General features: G+C 36.3%; 1 protein-coding gene across 1 annotated transcript in view; it reads right to left on the bottom strand.

Annotated features, from left to right (window-relative positions):
* PARP4 (poly(ADP-ribose) polymerase family member 4) overlaps positions 1–20,979 on the bottom strand; it is a 130,885-nt gene that overhangs the window by 4,667 nt on the left and 105,239 nt on the right. The window contains 2 exon segments of the mRNA XM_082701631.1: positions 393–525; positions 18,298–18,397. Of these exon segments, the coding sequence (XP_082557757.1) occupies positions 393–525; positions 18,298–18,397 (233 nt within the window).

The raw sequence follows: 20,979 nt of genomic DNA, 5'->3' as shown, positions 1-20,979 counted from the left end.
ATGCTTAGACATATAGTATGTGTGTTTCCATCTATATTCTTGTGCAAGACCCTGCAATTTTTTGGGAACAGACCTAGTCCTAACAATCACATTGTGGATTTTCCAAAAGCACACAGAATCAATATGCCATAGTGAAAAGAATACTAAACCGGGAGCCAAATATCTGAGTTCTGGTGTAAGCTACACTTAAACACTCTGAGCCCTGGTTTTTCACTGAACCAAGAGGCATAAATATTGTGTCTGCCCTGCCTGTGACATAAGAACATAGGCAAGATATTCCCTGTGAATAAATTCTCTTTGTTCTTACAATTCCATGTTGCTTCTTACAAATTTTAATTAAGAAATGGTCAGAAATGTAAGTGAGTTGCTTAATACTATAATTAAAGCTATACCTGGAAATGGAAGCATCATCCAATTTCATTAGTGATTTGAAGACTATGCCCTTTTGTTCCAACTTGGTGCGAAGAAATTGTAGTACCAGAAATGTGGCAATCAGCTCCAGGAGACGCTCTCTTCCTTTTATTCCTAAAAGTGGAAACCCCTTTTATATTTCTTGGAAACTCTGCATCTCAAACTGTGCCCATTTATAAAAATTCTATTAAAGAATTTCCATACCATTAAACCATAATACATTAGCAGATCATAAAACTCCATAATTCTTTTCAAGATCCTTACCTACCTTGTTATTTAAATAAAATATGAGGACAAATGGAACAAGTGCCATAGCACCCTGATGACTGTTAGGAAGGAATACATCCATCGCTTCATTTCTTTGCCCTCTTTAATAAACAGAGATGCATGAAGTTCGTGAAAGAAATTCAGTTTCTAGTCTCCTGCTACAAATAGCTTTGAGGAGTAAACCTAAATGTACAACAGATAAACAACTCATACAGCTGGGTAGGTCAGCATAGCAAATTATTTCTAGTGATTTGTGCCATTGGAATAAATTCTTAGACCCAAGATGGAGCTGCTACTACCCAGGGTGCCATGTCAGCAAACCAAAATCTAGATAACTTTTATGTCCCTATAAATACTTTACCTGATCAGAAACACAATGTATCTAGTCAGCCAATCCTCCAAAACCAAGCCAACTCTGGGTGCTATACTCACTTCCCTGTTCCTTGACCTTTCTAAATACGGTCAGATACACAACCCCAAGTAATGAACAGAAACCAAGTACTTCTTCCTTGATTCCTGCTTGCCTCTTTATATAAGAGCTTGCAGCCCTGTCCCCTTAACTTTGCAGTTCTCTGGACTCTTTAGGATCAACTAAATTGTCTTACTATTTTTAACAGTACCTACAGGTAACTGGTGTTATACACCTAAACCAAGATATTTTACTATATTATAAAATACCAAAATTGAAAATGAGTGTTTATATATATATTGAGCCAGAAATTAACACATTTTAATTTTCTTAAATGCAAGTATGTATTTGAAATCGCATCATATAAAAATTAGATTTAAAGTATTGTTATTTTTCCAATCTAACACTTCATGAAACAAAACTTTCAACATCCATTTTTTTTTTTTTTAAAGATTTTATTTATGGGCGCCTGGGTGGCTCAGTGGTTAAGCCGCTGCCTTCGGCTCAGGTCATGATCTCAGGGTCCTGGGATCGAGTCCCGCATCGGGCTCTCTGCTCAGCAGGGAGCCTGCTTCCTCCTCTCTCTCTCTCTCTGCCTGCCTCTCTGCCTACTTGTGATTTCTCTCTGTCAAATAAATAAATAAAATCTTTAAAAAAAAAATAAAGATTTTATTTATTTGGCACAGAGAGAGAGAGCAAGGGTGAGCACAAGCAGGGAGAGCACCAGGCAGAGAGAGAGAGAGAAAAGCAAGCTTCCCACTGAGCAGAGCCCAGTGCTATCTGGGGCTCTATCCCAGGAACCTGATCTGAGCCGAAAGCAGCGACTTAACTGACTGAGCCACCCAGGTGCCCCTTTTAACATCTATCTTAAGTGGGTTAAGCCACCCAGAACATGCCACTTTCATTTTGAAAAGAAGGCAATCAGGACCCAGAGGGCTCAGGAAAAGCATTTTACCTTCCCCTTAACTGTTTAAAAGAAATTAGAAAGGTGGCTTCTATCAGGAAGAGAGCTATTACCAGAGATAACTTTTTTTTTTTTTTAAGATTATTTATTTATTTACTTGACAGAGAGACATCACAAGTAGGCAGAGAGGCAGGCAGAGAGAGAGAGAGAGGAGGAAGCAGGCTCCCTGCTGAGCAGAGAGCCCGATGCGGGACTCGATCCCGGGACGCTGAGATCATGACCTGAGCCGAAGGCAGCGGATTAACCCACTGAGCCACCCAGGCGCCCCTAATTCTGAGTTCACCTGATAACTTTTTCACCTGAGAAATATATATGCATTGGAAGACAACATCCATTTACCAAGCATTTCCTCCACTCACCTTCCTGTGAATCGCCCCTGCGCCTCCTCCACTTGAAGCCACAGACCTCTCTCCCTTTCCTTAGCTCAGTTGCCCAGCTGCCCTTTGAGTCCCATCCTTGGGGGGGCTCCCTACTGTACAGATATATATGTGTGTACATAATTAAAATGGTTTGTTTTTCTATTGTTAATCTGTCTTTGATTATAGGGTGTCTCAGCCAAGAAACTAGAAGGGGGGGAGAAAAATTATTTTCCTCCCTTGCAATCTTCATCATCATTGAGCTACAGTGAGTTGTCTGGTAGTTTCCGAGGTAAATTATTTTTATTTCCATCTTAGATGTTTGATACGTAGCACAGTTAATATCACTACAACATAACCATTTAATGGTTTTTTTTTAATTATGAAATATTATTAAGCACACAGAAAAGAGAAATATATGATAGCTGGTCACCTTTTAATATTTCCCCTCATCTGCTTCAAATCTTTATTGATTGATTGATGGATGGATGGATGGAAATTCCTCTCTTCTTTAGAAGAAACAATATGGGGCACCTGGGTGGCTCAGTGGGTTAAAATCTATGCCTTTGGCTCAGGTCATGATCCCAGGGTCCTGGGATAGAGCCCCGCATCCGGCTCTCTGCTCAGCAGGGACCCTGCTTCCCCCTCTCTCTCTGCCTGCCTCTCTGCCTACTTGTGATATCTGTCAAATAAATAAATAAAATCTTAAAAAAAAAAATAGAAGAAACAATAGATTGTAAAGTTGAAGCCATCTTGTATATGTCCTCTGATTCCCACCCCATCTCCCCAGCTTTTCAAAGGTAAACACCATCTGGATTTTGCAATTTACATTCCCATGATGTACTTTGCTTTTGTTGTTTTTGTTTTGCAAGACATGTCCTACTCTTTTCCAAAGTTAGTCTCTACATGTCATGTGTTCTCCCTTGCTTAATCAATGAAATGTATTTTTCCTCTTTTGTATATACCTTACATATACATATTTTGTCCCTTTATCTACCTTTTAAAAAAAAGTTTTAAATTCCAATTAGTTAATATACAATGTTGTATTAGTTTCAGGTGTACAATATTGTGATTCAACACTTCCATGTAACACCTGGTTCTCCTCACAAGTACACTCCTTAATACCCATCATCTATTTCCCCTATCCCCCCACATACTTCCCCTCTGGTAACCAAGTTTGTTCTCCATAATTAAGAGTCTGTTTCTAGGTTTATCTATTTTTTTCCCTTTGCCTGTTTGTTTTGTTTCTTAAATTCCACAAATGAGTGAAATCATATGGTATTTGTCTTTCTCTGACTTATTTCACGTAGCATTAATTGTTCCAGCTCCATGGCAAGATTTCATTCTTTTTTAATGGCTGAATAATATTCCATTGTGTTTATATATATCACATCTTCTTTATCTATTCGTGTATGTTGCTTTTGAAAGTGATCTTCCGTAGGCTCATTAAACAACATTTAGTGCTTATAATTTTCAATTCAATTCATATTTCAAGAAATACTTAATAAACTTGTGTTAAATTTCTTTTATTTACTTTTTAAGGATTTCTCTCAGATAATTTCTCTAAGTATTTGAAATAAATACTAAGGCTATTTCAAGCTGAGTCCTCTCCTCAATTGATACTTTCTCTTTAAAAACAAAGTAATTTAGAGAACATAAAATATTTGTAAAGACTCAAATACACCTCTTTTTCTGGGAGACAATGGTTTTGGGAAAGAAAAAACCACCAAAACCTTGCCTTGTAATAATACACAATTTTGTTTTATAAATACAAAAGGACCTGTACATAATATGTATATATCTGCACATAAAGCATTAATTTTAGATCATTGAGATAGCCATAACTACTTTAAAAATGACATCATTTAGGGGTACCTGGGTGGCTCAGTCAGTTAACCATCCAACTCTTTTTTTTTTTTTTTTAATTTACTTGACAGAGATCACAGGTAGACAGAGAGGCAGGCAAAGAGAGAGGAAGGAAAGCAGGCTCCCTGCTGAGCGGGGCTCGATCCCAGAACCCTGGGATCACGACCCAAGCCAAAAGCAGAGGCTTTAACTCACTGCGCCACCCAGGCGCCCCTCTTTTTTTTTTTTTTTTTAAGATTTTATGTATTTATTTGACAGAGAGAGATCACAAGCAGATGGAGAGGCAGGCAGGGGTGGGGGGATGCAGGCTCCCCGCTGAGCAGAGAGCCCTATGCAGGACTCGATCCCAGGACCCTGAGATCATGCCCTGAGCCAAGGGCAGCAGCTTAACCCATTGTGCCACGCAGGTGCCCCAACCATCCAACTCTTGATTTTGGTTCAGGTCATGATCTCAGGGTCATGAGATCAAATCCTGCACTGGGCTCTACACTGGGTGTGGAGCCTGCTTAAGACTCTCCATCTTTCTCTGTCCCTCCTACCACACCCCCACACCACTGTGTGCTTTCTCTCTCAAAGGAAAAAAAAAAAAAGACATCATTTTCTTAATACAGGAAAAGAGAATTAAATACAATTTTAAAATGAAACAACAAAACCCATCCCCTATCTCACAAAGAAAATCAAAAGAGACAAAAGAAAATATGGGGGACTATTTAATTTACTGGGTTCTTCTTCTTCTTCTTTTAGTATTGGATATAAAATCTTAGAGTAACTTTTAAATAATTAGCAACACAAAGTTTTGTTTAAAACATCATAAATAATAGAATTATAAAATGCGTAAATAGTGTATTAGAGTCACTTAAGAAGTAAATTGACTGGGTTTTGGACATGGGGAGGGTATGTGCTACGGTGAGTGCTGTGAAGTGTGTAAACCTGGCAATTCACAGACCTGTACCCCTCGGGCTAATAATACATTATATGTTAATAAAAATTTTTTAAAAAAACTAAAAAAGAAGTAAATTGAGAATTGGAAGGAAAGATAAAAGGGAAATCAAGAAAACGATAAAAGAGAAAATTGGGTAGAGAGATATAAAAATAAATCAGGGGGAGAAATCAGACATCTTGCAACTACAAGTAGAGGAAAATGGCAGAAAACACACATACAGAAAAGTAACATGGATAATATGGAGATATACAGAGTAGTACAGAAAAAATCCATGGGAAAGGCACATCCATAAAAAAAGCTCACCTGTTGGCACCTCTGATACCGTACTCCCTAGCTTTCCTCTTATTTCTCTGGCCATTCCTCCTTAAGTCTTTGCTGCCTCCTGCTCTGTCTAACCACTAAATAATGGCATGCTCAAGGATGGCCCTAAGCCCTCTTCTCTGTTCTGACTACATTCTTTACTTAGGAGATATCATACATGCCTATGGTCCATGGCATTAAATAATGACAGTTCTCCCAAAGTCTTTCAATTCTGACCTCTTTCTGAGCTCTAGCCTCATAGAACCAACTAGGTATTTCTTTCCAATATCTGCTAGGAACCTCAAACTTTAAAGTCCAAAGCATAATACAATTAGTATGTTTATAGGCTCAGTCTACCATTGTTTTCCCTTCTCACGCTCAATGCTGAAAATTCCCCTTCTCCTTCGACTGCCCACATCTAATTCATCACCAAAGCCTGATGTTTCTTAAGAATGAATCTCAAGGAGTGCCTGGGTGGCTCAGTGGATTAAAGCCTCTGCCTTCAGCTTGGGTCATGATCCCAGGGTCCTGGGATCTAGCCCCAAATCGGGCTCTCTGCTCAGCAGGGAGCCTGCTTCCCCTTCTCTCTCTGCCTGTCTCTCTGCCGACTTGTGATCTCTCTCTGTCAAATAAACAAATATTTTTTTAAAAAAGAATGAATCTCAAATCTTTCCAAGCATATAGTTAAATTTTTAAAAAAATTAAATTTTGAGTAGATGCAACAGGCAACAATGTATCTGTAAGATCTAAATAATATAACAAACACCCAAGTATGAACAACCCACTATGTATTATTTTTGTTTTAAAAACCTATAGTAAAATACACATAAAATTTATCATTTTAACCATTTTAAAGTATACAGTTTAGTTCTATTAAATACATTTACATTGTTGTGCTACTGTCACCACCATCTATCTCTGGAACACTTTTCATTTTGTTAAACAGAAACTTTGTCCCCATTAAATACCAACTCCTACATTCCCTACTCCTCTCAGACCCAGTTAACAACTATTCTACTTTATGTCTCTATGAAATTGTCTGTTCTTGGTATCTCATAAAAGTGAAATCAAGCAGTATTTGTCTTTTTGTGACTGACTAGTTTCACTTAGCATCATGTTTTTGAGGCTCACCCATGTTGTGGTATGAATCACACTGAATGAATACTTCCTTAAGACTGAATAATACCAATTGTACGTATATATCACATTTTTAAGATATATTTAATTTATTTATTTACTTGAGAGAGATAGAGAGAAGTGCACAAGAGAATTCTTCGTATAATATTTGCAACTTTTCTGAAAGTTTAAAATTACTTCAAAATAAAAAGTAAAAAACAAACAAAATCTTTCTCATCCTAAAATCATAAAGATTTTTTTCCAGTATTTTCTTCCAAAAGCATTATTGTTTGTCTTTCACACTTAAGTCTTCAATTTTTGAAGTATGGTATGAGGTAAAGGTTCAAACTGTACTTTTTTCCTTATTGTCTGATTGTCCTGTCATCTTTTCACCATTTAAAAAAAATTAGAACCATCCAAATGGGTATGAAGTAGTACTTCACTATAGTTTTTATTTTCATTTCCTTGATGACTAATGGGCCTGAGAGAAATATTTATTCAAATCCTTTGACTATTTTTAATTGCATTATTTGTCTTTTTATTACTGAATTATAACGGTTCTTTATATATTCTAGATACCAGTCCCTTATCAGATACATGATTTGCAAATATTTTCTCCCATTTTTTGTGCTTTTCATTTTTCAATTGCACACAAAATTTAAAAAGCTTTGTATTGAGGCACAGTTGACATATAACATAATTTAAATTTGATCAAGTTTAGTTTGTCTATTTTCCTTTTGTGCTTTTGGTGTCAAGAGATCATTGCCTAATCAAAGGTCATGAAGATTTACTTCTGTTTTCTTCTAAGAGCTGCATAGTTTTAACTCTCATATTTGTAAAGAAGAGATCCAATTTCACACTCTTGCATATAGATATCCAATTGTCCCAGGATCAGTTGTTTGTTGAAAAGACAGTTCTTGGGGCACCTGGGTGGCTCAGTGGGTTAAAACCTCTGCCTCCAGCTCAGGTCATGGTCCCAGGGTCCTGGGATTGAGCCCCTGCATTGGGCTCTCTGCTCAGAGGGAAGCCTGCTTCCTCCTCTCTCTTTCTCTCTGCCTGCCTCTCCACCTACTTGAGATCTCTGTCTGTCAAATAAATAAATAAAATCTTAAAAAAAAAAAGAGACCGTTCTTTCCCCATTCAGTTGTCTTGACATCCTTATCAAACAACAATTGATCATAAATGTAAAGGCTTATTTCTGGACTACCAATTCTAGTTCATTGATTCTATTCCATATATCTTGATATTATTGATTCTATTCCACACTATCTTGATAATGCAGCTTTTCTGTAAGTTTTGAAATTGAGAAGTGTTAATACTTCTATTCTGTTTTTGTTTTTTTCAAGATTGTTTTGGTCACTCCAGGTCTTTATATTTCCATATGAATTTTAGGATCAGCTTGTCAATTTCTGCAAGAAAGTAATCTGAGATTTTGATAGGGAGTGGATTGAATCTGTAGATCATCTGGGGCAGTACTATCATCTTGACAATATCTAGGCTTTCAATCCATGAACATGTGATGTTTTTCCATTTATTGAGATATTTTAAAAAAATTTTAAGGGGCGCCTGGGTGGCTCAGTGGGTTAAGCCGCTGCCTTTGGCTCAGGTCATGATATCAGGGTCCTGGGATCGAGTCCCGCATCAGGCTCTCTGCTCAGCAGGGAGCCTGCTTCCTCCTCTCTCTCTCTGCCTGCCTCTCTGCCTCCTTGTGATCTCTCTCTGTTAAATAAATAAATAAAATCTTTAAAAAAAATTTTAAAAAAGATTTTATTTATTTATTTGACAGACAGAGATCACAAGGAGGCAGAGAGGCTGGCAGAAAGAGTGGGGGGAAACAGGCCCCCTGCTGAGCAGAGAGCCTGATGCAGGACTCAATCCCAGGACCCTGAGATCATGACCTGAGCTGAAGGCAGAGGCTTTAAACCCACTGAGCCAGCCAGGCACCCCTATTTACTGAGATCTTTTAAAAACTTTTTTTCATTAATGTCTTACGGTTTTCAATGTACAAGTCTTGCATATCTTTTGCTCAATTTATTCCTAAGTATTTTATTCTTTTTGATGCTATTGCAATCCCTGTCATATCTGTTATTAAATTATGCTAGCAAAATAAGCTGAAAGGTATTTTCATTTTTTTTCCTAAACTCTGCAATATTTTGTGTTAGATTGGGGTTACCTGTTCTTTGAATATTTAGCATAAGATGGGGTAAAACCATCTCAACCTACTGCTGTTTTCTTTGTCAGGTTTTAAACTAATTTCTTTAATAACTATAGAATGATTCAGGCTGTCTATTTTATCTTTAGCTGGGCGTGGCAAATTAATTTTTTTCTAAAAATTCTTCTAAGTTTTAAGACTTACTGGCATAAGGCTGTTCATAAGTTCTTGTTATGTTTTAAATCTACCATCCTTCTTTATTCCCTTTTATTCTGAGTGTTGTTTTTAATGCCTTCTTTCTATCTCTTTTTTGTTCACTCATGCAAGAACTTTGTGATTTTTATTAATCTTTAAAAAAAACCACTTCTTTTGGATATTTTTTCTTTTCTTGTGTGTGTGTGCGTGTGTGTGTGTGTGTGTGTGTGTGTGTGTATGTATGTAGGGGGGTTCTGTATACATTTTAGGATTGTTTGTTCTATTTCTGTGAAGAATGCCACTGGAATTTTGATAAGGATTGCACTGAATCTGTAGGTTGCTTTGGCTAGTATGAACATTTTAGCAATATTGCAATCTAAGAGCATGGAGTACCTTTCTTTTTATTTATGTCAGTTTTTTTCCATCAATATCTTATAGTTTTCATATATAAGTCTTTCACCTCCTTGGTTATATTTATTCCTAGGTATTTCATTCTTTCTGATATAATTGTAAATGGGATTATTTTCTTAAAATCTTTTTCTGAGAGCTCACTATCAGTGCCTAGAAACAAAACTGATTTTGCATACTGATTTTGTATCCTGCAAATTTCCTGAATTTGTTTATTAATTCTAACCATTTTTCCTGAAAATTTTTATTAATTTTAACAGTTTTTTTGAGTCTTTAGGGTTTTCTACATATACTACTATATCATTTGCAAATAGTAATAGTTGTACTTCTTCCTTTCTGATTTGATGCCTTTTATTTCTTTTTCTTGCCTAGGACTCCTTTATCACTAATACCTCCAATACTAGGTTGAATAAAAATGTGGACAGTGGGCATCCTTGTCTTGCTTCTTATCCTAGAGGAAAAGTTTTCTGTTCTTCATTATTGAATATTATGTTAGCTGTGCGCTTGTCAGGTATTATTATGCTGAGGTACATTCCCTCCAAATCCACTTTGAGAGGTTTTTTTTTTTTAACATAAATGATAAAAAGAAATTGTCAAATGCTTTTTCTGTATCCACTGAAATGATCATATGATTTTTTTATCCTTCATTTTGTTAATGGGGTATATTGATTAAATTGCAGATGTTGAACCATCCTTGAATCCCTGGAATAAATCCCACTTGATCATGATACTTTTAATGTATTGTTGAATTTGAGTTTCTAATATTTTGAATTTTTTGCATCTGTAATCATTAGGATATTGACCTGTAATGTTCTTTTCTTGTAGTCTCTCTGTCTGGTTTTTGTATCAGACGAATGGTGGCCTCATAAAATGAGTTTGGAAGTGTTCCTTCCTCTTCTACATTTTGGAAGAATTTGAGAAGGATTGGTGCTAATTCTTTAAGTGTTTGGTACAATTCACAGTGATCTGAACTTTTGTTTGCTGGGAAGTTTTTGGTTACTGATTCAATCTCCTTACTAGTAATGAGTCCGTTCAATTTTTCTATTTCTTCATGATTCAGTCTTGATAGGTTGTATGTTTGTAGGAATTTATCCATTTGCTCTAACTTGTCTAATATGTTCGCATATAATGTTTCATAGTAGTTTCTTATGACCCTTTAGATTTCTGTGGCATCGACAGCAATGTCTCTTTCATTTCTGATTTTATTTGAGTTGTCTCTATTTTATCGTGGTGAATCTAGCTGAAGATTTATCTATTTTGTTTATCTTTTAAAAATAGCTCTTGTCTCATTGGTCATTTCTATTGTCCTTTTAGTTTCTAATTCATTTATTTCCACTCTGAACTTTGTTATTTTCTTCCTTCTACTAACTTTGGGTTTAGTTTGTCTATTCCTAGTTCCTTGCAGTGTAAAGTTAGGTTATTTAGTTGAGATCTTTCATTTATTGCTATAAACTTCCTCCTTTGAGTTACTTCTGCCAAAGCCCATGTTTTGGTATATTAATTTCCATTTTCATTCATTCAAGTATTTTTTAATTTCTCTTTTGATTTCTTCTTTGTTCAGTAACAGGTTGTTTAACCTCCACATATTTGTAAATTTTCCAGTTTTCTTATATCCTCTAGGACTATTATAGTTCTACATTTAGGTCTATGTTCCATTTCAAATTAATTTTTAAAAAATATTTTATTTAGTTGACACAGAGAAAGAGAGAGAGGGAGAGAGAGAGAACAAGCAGGGGGAGCAGCAGACAGAGGGAGAAGGAAAAGCAGGTTCCTTGCTGAGCAGGGAGACTGACTAGGTGCTTGATCCCAGGATCCTGGGATCATGACCTGAGCTGAAGGCAGATGCTTAACTAAATGAGCCACCCAGGTGCCCCTTAAATTAGTTTTTGAGTATGGCATGAAGGAAGGGTTGAGGTTTTTTTCCTTCCATTTACAAATCCAATTTTTCTAAGATCAATTTTGAAAACTCTTCCTTTCCCATTAATTTCATTGGTTTCTTTGAAGAAAATCAATGGACTAAATATGCAGGTCTCTACTTGGACTTTCTATTGTGTTCCATTAGTCTACTTATCTATTTTTATGTCAGTATCATACTGGCTAGTCTTACATTTGTGCACTTCTACTGTCGTTTTCTACCACAAGATTATCTTGATTATTCTAAGGGTTTTTGTATTTTCATATAAATTGTAAAATCAGTTTGTCTGTTTGTATAAAAATGTCCCCTGGGATTGCAGTGAATCTCCTTCTTGACTCTTCTGTTCCTTTAACCTATTTGTCTATATTGTTATCAATACCATACTGTCTTGATTACTGTAACTTTATAGTAAGTCTTGAAGTTGTGGATGCCTGTGTGGCTCAGTTTGTTAGGCGACTGCCTTCGGCTCAGGTCATGATCCTAGAGTCCTAGCATCAAGTCCCAGATCGGGCTCCCTGCTTGACAGGAAGTCTGCTTCTCCTGCTGACCTCTCTCCTCTCAAACTCTCTCTCTCATTCTCAAATAATAAACAAACAAACAAACAAACAAATAAATAAATAAAATCTTTAAAGAAAAAAGTCTTGAAGTTGCATAGCATCAGTCTTCCAACTTTCTTCTTCAATATTGTTTTGGCTAGTTGAGGTCATTTGCCTCTCTATATAAATTTGGGAATCAGTTTGTCCATATCTGTAAAATAACTTGCTGGGATTTTGATTGGTATTCCATTGAATCTGTAGGTCAATTTTGACAATGCTGAGTTTTCCTATTTATGCACATGGAACACCAATCCATTTATTTAGCTCTTCTTTGATCAGAGATCAGATTTATTGTTTTCTTCATATGGCTCTTATACATATTTTGTTACATTTATACCTACGTGTTTCATTTTTGAGAGTGCAAATATAAAGGATATTGTGTTTTTAATTTCAAATTCCATTTGTTCTTTGTTGGAATATAGGAAAGCAATTAGCTTTTTTATATTAATCTGTATCCTGTAACCTTGGTATAATTGTTCACTAGTTTCAATAATTTTTTCTTTTACTTCATCTGCAAATCTTATAAAAATCTTTTTTAAAGTTTTTATTTTAATTTCAGTTAAGTTTCAAGGGTTTTTGTTGATTCTTTTGAATTTTCAACATAGACAAATATATCATCTCTAAACAAAGAAAATTTTAATTTCTTCCTTCCGGGTCTATATATCTTTTACTTCCTTTTCTTGCCTTACTGCATTAGCAAGTACTCCCAGTACAATATTAAAAAGGAGTGGAGAGAGGGACAATCTTTTCCTTGTACCTGATCTTCATGTAAAAGCTTCTAGTTTCTCACCTGTAAGTATAATGTTAGCTATAGTTTTTTTTAATGGTCTTTATTAAATTGAAGAGATTCTCGTGTATTCATTGTTTACTGAGAGTTTTTAGCATGAACGAGTGTTGGATCTTCTCAAATGCTTTTGTCCTAATCTATTGATATGATCATGTGATTTTTCACTTTTAGTTTGTTGACATAATTGATCACATTAATTGATTTCCTAATGTTGAACCAGACTTGTATACCTATGATAAATCCCACTTGGTTGTGGTGTATTGGTCTTTTTATACTTTTTTGGATTCAACTTCCTAATATTTTGTTGAGGATTTTTGTGTCTATGTTATGAGGAAAAATGGTTTGTAGTTTCCTTCTCTTGTAATGACTTTGTCTGGTTTTGGTATTAGGGTAATATTGTCCTTATAGAATGAGTTAAGAATTATTCTCTCTGCTTCTCTACTTCTGAAAGACATTATAGAGATTTGGTATAATTCCTTCCTTAAATGTTTGGTAAAATTCACCAGTGAACTCACTGGGCCTGGTGTTTTATGTTTTGGAAGGTTATTAATTATTGATTCAATTTCTTTAATAGATACAGGTCTATTCATATTTTCCATTTCTTCTTTTGTGAGTTTTGGCAGATACTGTCTTTCAAGGAATTAGTCCATTTTATCTAGATTATCAAATTTGTGGGCATGTATTCACAACACTGAATCTATAGATCAATTGGGGAGAACCAACATCTTCACATTTTTAGTTTTCTAAACCCATTCATTACCTTAAAATTTTTCTCCATTTACTTTGATCTTTTAAGAATTCTCTCATTTGGGGTGCCTGGGTGGCTCAGTTGGTTAAGCATTTGTCTTGGGCTTAGGTCATGATCCTAGGACTCCAAGATAACCATCTGAGCTGAAGGCAGATGCTTAACTGACTGAGCCGCCCAGGTATCCCTCTCCTTTATTTTTAAAGGTTCTTTTCTTCTGAATATAGAGTTCTTAGTTTGTAGGGCTTTTTCTTTCATCACTTTAAATATATTATTCTATTGGACATTCTTTCCTGCTTTGTCGAAGATTAGTTGACTGTAGAGTTGAGGGTCTATTTCTGGGCTCTCTATTCTGTTCCATTGATCTATGTGTCTGTTTTTGTGCCAGTACCATGCTGTCTTGATGATGACAGCTTTGTAATAGAGCTTGAAGTCCGGAATTGTGATGCCACCAACGTTGGCTTTCTTTTTCAATATCCCTTTGGCTATTGGAGGTCTTTTCTGGTTCCATATAAATTTTAGAATTATTTGTTCCATTTCTTTGAAAAAGATGGATGGTACTTTGATAGGAATTGCATTAAATGTATAGATTGCTTTAGGTAGCATAGACATTTTCACAATATTTATTCTTCCAATCCAGGAGCATGGAACATTTTTCCATTTCTTTGTGTCTTCCTCAATTTCTTTCATGAGTACTTTATAGTTTTCTGAGTATAGATTCTGTGCCTCTTTGGTTAGGTTTATTCCTAGGTATCCTCTTCAATAAATGGTGCTGGGAAAATTGGACAGCCACATGCAGAAAAATGAAATTGGACCATTTCCTTACACCACACACAAAAATAGACTCAAAATGGATGAAGGACCTCAATGTGAGAAAGGAATCCATCAAAATCCTTGAGGAGAACACAGGCAGCAACCTCTTCGACCTCAGCCGCAGCAACATCTTCCTAGGAACAACGCAAAAGGCAAGGGAAGCAAGGGCAAAAATGAACTATTGGGATTTCATCAAGATCAAAAGCTTTTGCACAGCAAAGGAAACAGTTAACAAAATCAAAAGCCAACTGACAGAATGGGAGAAGATATTTGCAAACGACATATCAGATAAAGGACTAGTGTCCAAAATCTATAAAGAACTTAGCAAACTCAACACCCAAAGAACAAATAATCCAATCAAGAAATGGGCAGAGGATATGAACAGACATTTCTGCAAAGAAGATATCCAGATGGCCAACAGACACATGAAAAAGTGCTCCATATCACTCGGCATCAGGGAAATACAAATCAAAACCACAATGAGATATCACCTCACACCAGTCAGAATGGCTAAAATCAACAAGTCAGGAAATGACAGATGCTGGCGAGGATGCGGAGAAAGGGGAACCCTCCTACACTGTTGGTGGGAATGCAAGCTGGTGCAGCCACTCTGGAAAACAGCATGGAGGTTCCTCAAAATGTTGAAAATAGAACTGCCCTATGACCCAGCAATTGCACTATTGGGTATTTACCCTAAAGATACAAACGTAGTGATCCAAAGGGGCACGTGCACCCAAATGTTTATAGCAGCAATGTCCACAATAGCCAAACTATGGAAAGAACCTAGATGTCCATCAACAGATGAATGGATCAAGAAGATGTGGTATATATACACAATGGAATACTATGCAGCCATCAAAAGAAATGAAATCTTGCCATTTGCGACAACATGGATGGAACTAGAGCATATCATGCTTAGCGAAATAAGTCAAGCAGAGAAAGACAACTATCATATGACCTCCCTGATATGAGGAAGTGGTGATGCAACATGGGGGCTTAAGTGGGTAGGAGAAGAATAAATGAAACAAGATGGGATTGGGAGGGAGACAAACCATAAGTGACTCTTAATCTCACAAAACAAACTGAGGGTTGCTGGGGGGAGGGGGTTTGGGAGAAGGGGGTGGGATTATGGACATTGGGGAGGGTATGTGCTTTGGTGAGTGCTGTGAAGTGTGTAAACCTGGTGATTCACAGACCTGTACCCCTGGGGATAAAAATATATGTTTATAAAAAATAAAAAATTAAAAAAAAATAAAAATAAACAAACAAACAAACAAATAAATATATTATTCTATTATTTTTTAGCTTCCATTCTTTCTTCCTTTTTTTAAAATATTTTATTATTTATTTGAGAGAGAGGGCACAAGCAGGTGGAGCAGCAGGCAGAGGGAGAGGAAGAAGCAGGCTCCTCGTTGAGCAGAGAACTGGACATGGGACTCTATCCCAGGAAACTGAGATCATGACCTGAGCTGAAGGTAGCTGCTTAACCAACTGAGCCACCTGGGTACCCCTAGCTTCCATTATTTCTGATGTGGGATAATTTAAAATTCTTATAGATGTTCTCCTGACTCTAATGTGTCCTTGTTTTCTGTTTGCTTTAAGATTTATCTGTGATTTTCAGCAGTTTGATTCTGGTTTACTTGAATGTGTTCTAATTGTATTTATCCTGCCTGAACTTCTGCTGAGTGTCTCAGATCTAGACGTTGATGTCTTTCAACAATTTTAGAGAAAACTCAGTTATTATTTATTCAAACATTTTTCTATCTACTCTCATTCCTCTTGGGATCCCAATTATACAAATGTAAACCTTTTGGTATCACTCCACATGTCCTGGATTCTCTTTTTTCATTCTATTTTTTATTTTCTGTGCTTCAGTTTGGATAATTTTTATTACCACTTTATATTATTTTAATTTAAGTTACATGATTTCTTTTTGTTTTGTTTTGTACATTCTGCTACTAAGCCCATCCAATGACCCTTCCATTGAAGATATTGTAATTTCCAGTTCTAGGGTTTTCACTTGATTCTTACAGTTTCCATCTATTTGCTGAGCTCCTCCCATTTGTTCACCCCTTCTGTTCTTCTTTTCTGATAAATCCTTTACTGTATTTTTAAAGATTTTATTTTTATTTATTTGACAGAGATCACAAATAGGCAGAGAGGCAGGCAGAGAGAGAGAGAGAAGAAGGGAAGCAGACTCCCTGCTGAGCAGAGAACTTGATGTGGGGCTCGATCCCAGAACCCTGGGATTTAACCCACTGAGCCACCCAGGCACCCTTTACTGTATTTTTAATAGCAGTTTTAAATCCTGTCTGCTAATTTCAACACAAGGGGCATCTGTAGGTCAGCATCTTTAGGCCATTTCCCCTAGATTTTAAATCATATTTTCTTGCTTCTTTGTATATTATTAAATTTTCATTCTAGATTGAAAATTGTGGAGACTCTGGATTATACGCTCTTATTCCAAAAAGTGTTGAGTTTTGTTTTGGTATATCCTTTGAAAGCTTTGTTTTAGGTTTTGTTAGGGTGAACCTATTTTGTATTTCACCTTCATCCTGTGGAAGTCTTTGATCATGATTTATGGTCCTTTTGATACTGTCTGGGTTTTAGTGGAAAACTTGAGATTTTTATAAATTCTAATTTGTTATAATTCAAATGCCAAACTCTGTCTCCCCAACACTTGGCAGCAGCTGAAATCTCTGCTCTACACGTTTCCTTTCTAGTTGTTGCTTTTTTCTAGATTTCTTAAAGTAAATATATGTGTGTATATATGGGTTAGGGAGAACCAAGATATGAGGGAATTTGTATGCAGATTTCAGAGCTCCCTGCTCCGTGGCTCACTCCTTTCTAGGATTTTCACCCTTAATTTCCAGCCACTCTGGCAGCCTTGAACTCTGACCCCAATATCATTATCCTGTTAAGACTTTCTGTTTCAGTTCAATCTCTCCTGTGCCTCATGAACTGAGAAGTACTTTTGGGTAAAACAACAGCTGGATAAATGTGGAGCTCACCTCATTTTTTTCCTCTTTTCAGGGATTTTGTACCCTTTGGTTTCTGTCTGCTTTTTATTGTATTCTAGGCCTTAAAAGAGTGGTTTTAAAATATTTTGTCTGGGGTTAAAAAGTGTTTTTGGTAGGAGAGTTAGTCTGATACTATCCCCTTTATCATTCCAGGAACTAGAATTCTCCTTATGCAGATATTCATAATTTCTTCTTAGTGTGGTGCAGGTCAAACAGACAAAGATCTGCTAACCATGGAATAAGCCTGAGTATGAAAACCCTGACATTTCCTCAGAATTGTCAATTTCCTCAGAAATGTCAGGGTAGTTAGACCTTGCTGTTCAATGAATACTGACTAGTTGTTTAATATGTTTATTTTATTTTAAAAAAATCTCTTAACTTAGAGCTAGCATTTGACCTTTAAACCAATTGCTGATCTGTTCCCTTCAGTATTATGACAAGAAACAGGTCCACAGAGGTCAAACTTGCTCTGGCAGAGACTGACTAAATGCTTATAAAAGCTGTTTTCTTTTCCTTAACACAAAGCTAAAGTAAATTTCCCAGCCTTCTTGTATCTAGGTGGAGTTCTGTGACTCGATTCTGCCACATTTTCTCTTTCTCCTATCTACCAGGTGGGTGATGCCAGAGCAATTTTCTTCTTTTCTTTTTACCAGAGTAATTTTAAAGACACTTTTGATAATGGTAGAGCCATAATATGGAAGGAGCCTGGGTCTGTAAATGACAACCTGGAGTGGAATTTCCTGCTGACCACTATTTGACTGTGATATGGGCAAGAAAATAATCTTTACTTTAAGCTACTGAAATTTTGTATTTTTTAAAACAGAAGTTACTGCTACTTATGCTAACTAATTACACAAAGCCTAATCAGAGGTGAAGATATGCATAGAAACTAGTCCTCTGTTTTCTTTGATGGTTAACAAACATAATTCCACTCATGTGTAACTTACATAATTATCATAGTAGTACACTAGTTTATAACAAAATTTAAATAATTAAGAGTGTGCCATTTAATTAATAGAAAAATGGTGACTTACCCAGAGAGCGAATGCCTTTTTGTTCAAGAAAGCTGTTTAAAATAATTGTATTAAGGTTTAATATAAATCCCAGTTCTGGTGTAAGTTTCCAGAAGCCATCCTATGAAATAAAAAACAAATTTAAGCCACAGTACTAAAATTGATTCACATACATAAGAATGTAATATAATAAATAATATGTTTCCAATTATTTCAATTCAGTTTAAGACATTTCTAAAATTTTTATTATCAAAAATTTTTAATTACTATTTTTATTATTCTTTTTTAAAAAATGTTTTATTTATTTATTTGACTGATAGAGATCACAAGTAGGCAGAGAGGCAGGGAGAGGGAGGAGGAAGCAGGCTCCCTGCTGAGCAGAGAGCCCGATGTGGGGCTTGATCCTGGGTCCCTGGGATCATGATCCGAACGAAAGCAGAGGCTTTAACCCACTGAGCTACCGAGGTGCCCCTATTTTTATTATTCTTAAAATTGAAATTCTTCGTATACTAGTGACACAGTATTGTTGGGAATCTCAAAAATACTATGGATGTTATGTACCAGGTGGCACTTATAAAAATCTGGAGGGGCACCTGGGTGGCTCAGTGGATTAAAGCCTCTGCCTTCGACTGGGGTCCTCAGAACGAGCCCTGCATCCAGTTCTCTGCTCAGCAGGGAGCCTGCATCCCTTCCTCTTTCTCTGCCCGCTTCTCTGCCTACCTGTAATCTCTGTCAAATAAATAAATAAAATCTTAAAAAAAAATCTGGAAAGCGGGGCACCTGGGTGGCTCATGGGTTAAGCCTCTGCCTTCGACTCAGATCATCATCCCAGAGTCCTGGGATGGAGTCCCACATCCACTCTCTGCTTGGCGTGGAGCCTACCTACCCTCTCTCTCTACCTGTCTCTCTTCCTACTTGTGATCTCTCTGTCAAATAAATAAATAAAAATCTTTTAAAAAAAAGTATGGAAAGCTGCTCATGTGTAAGGATTTTAAAAAATGGTGTTACACATTTTTGTCTTCTAGTAATGCTTTGAACTGATGTTTCTCAAACTTTTCTTTTTCATGGTAAGGAAACTTTAATTAAAATGCCAAGTGCAAAAGGACAGGATTTGGCTGAAATATGTAAATGCAAATAAAAGGCTGTAGGGAAAGTGAGACTTCATTGAAGGTGACATGATTGGAGAAAGAAGATGTGCTGAGCTAGCACCTCAGCAGAACAGGTAGTTTGGGGCAGTGCAATAAGCTACAGGCATTTCAGAAAAATTACACTGAAAATGTAATTGTGATGTTTCTCAAACTTTTAAGTAGCATGTTTCCTTTTGATCAACATTAAAAATGTGCCTTTATGATGTCTGAAGTGTGAAAATGACATTTTTTTAACTAAATATAAAATTGTTATGGTGAATATGCACTTTAAAACTATCTTACTTATTCTCACTGTCCTCTGCCCACCTCAGCTAACTTTTAGGGCTGATGTTTCTTACATATTATGAGGTAGTTGTAAACCTGAACATGGGGATCTTGAACTTGAAGTAGATCAACTCCAGGTCTCAGGGGCACTAATACAGGGAGCAGAAAGAAGGGTGAGGTCATAGGCAGATGCACAGACTCGACAGCAATAATTTGAAAAAAAAATAACAGCATGTTAGCATATGCTAACACTTAACACATGCTAACTAGTGATGAACTAGTTCTAGGTGCCAGGTTTTTTTTTTTTTTTTTTTTTATCTGTTTAGCCACTCGTGTGGAGGCTATTACTATACCTTTTGCAGATGAGAACTACTTTTCAGATGAGAATACTGAGGCACAGAGAAGTTAAGCAACTTGTTCAAAGTCACACAGCTAATAAGCAGCAGAAGCACAATTTAAGCCCCGACAATCTGGCTCCAGGACTCATAAATGGCAGTATCTGCTATACTGTTTCCAACACTGTTTTCACGTACGTTCTTTCAGGTTAAAAAAAAAAAAAAAAAGCTGACAGCTGTTATTATCTCGTTTAAACCTTAAAGCCACTCTAAGAGGCAGACACCATTATTACCCCCAGTATATGGGTGAAGAAACGAAGACTCAGAAAGGTTTTGACTTGCCTTAAATCACAAAGAAGTAAGACTAAGGCTCAAATTTAGTCTCACACTAAATCAAGTTGCTTTTCTGCTTCACTAAACTACTAAAATAAATTATGTGTTTACATTAAAACACATAATTATACATGTGTGACTGGGTCTTAGTACCAGTGCAGGAACTATATTTATTGAGTGTTTACTAGCTTCACAAATGGAATGATAAGCTCTAACACAGTCTAACATGTTGAGTAATATTCCCAAGACCATATGTTAAAACAATCAGAGTATACTTACAACACTTGTTCTTTACTTCACAAGGGAAGTTTACATGATTGTAATTCATCTATCTGTTCTAGAACCTAGCAAATCGAGGTGTTACCCCATGACCCACTCAGGGATGCTAATTTTCAGCTGAGGAATATTAACATTCACTTGCATGACATTTTGGCCTAACAATTAAAAATAGATAAATACCATCATTAAGCACACTATATTGTTCAATGACTTTTTTTAAGCAAGATTTTCTCAATGAAGGAAGCAGTGTGTTGATTTACATTCTTCCACGAGTCACTTTCCTCACTAATGCACTGGTAAGTATTTAAACGAGCAGCTACTTTGAGTAGCTCTGTTCTGAACTA

The sequence above is a fragment of the Mustela nivalis genome, assembly GCF_964662115.1.
Source record: "Mustela nivalis genome assembly, chromosome: 15".
Lineage (NCBI taxonomy): Eukaryota > Metazoa > Chordata > Mammalia > Carnivora > Mustelidae > Mustela > Mustela nivalis.
Note: the sequence above shows the minus strand (reverse complement) of the source record. Positions and strands in the feature narration are given on the sequence as shown.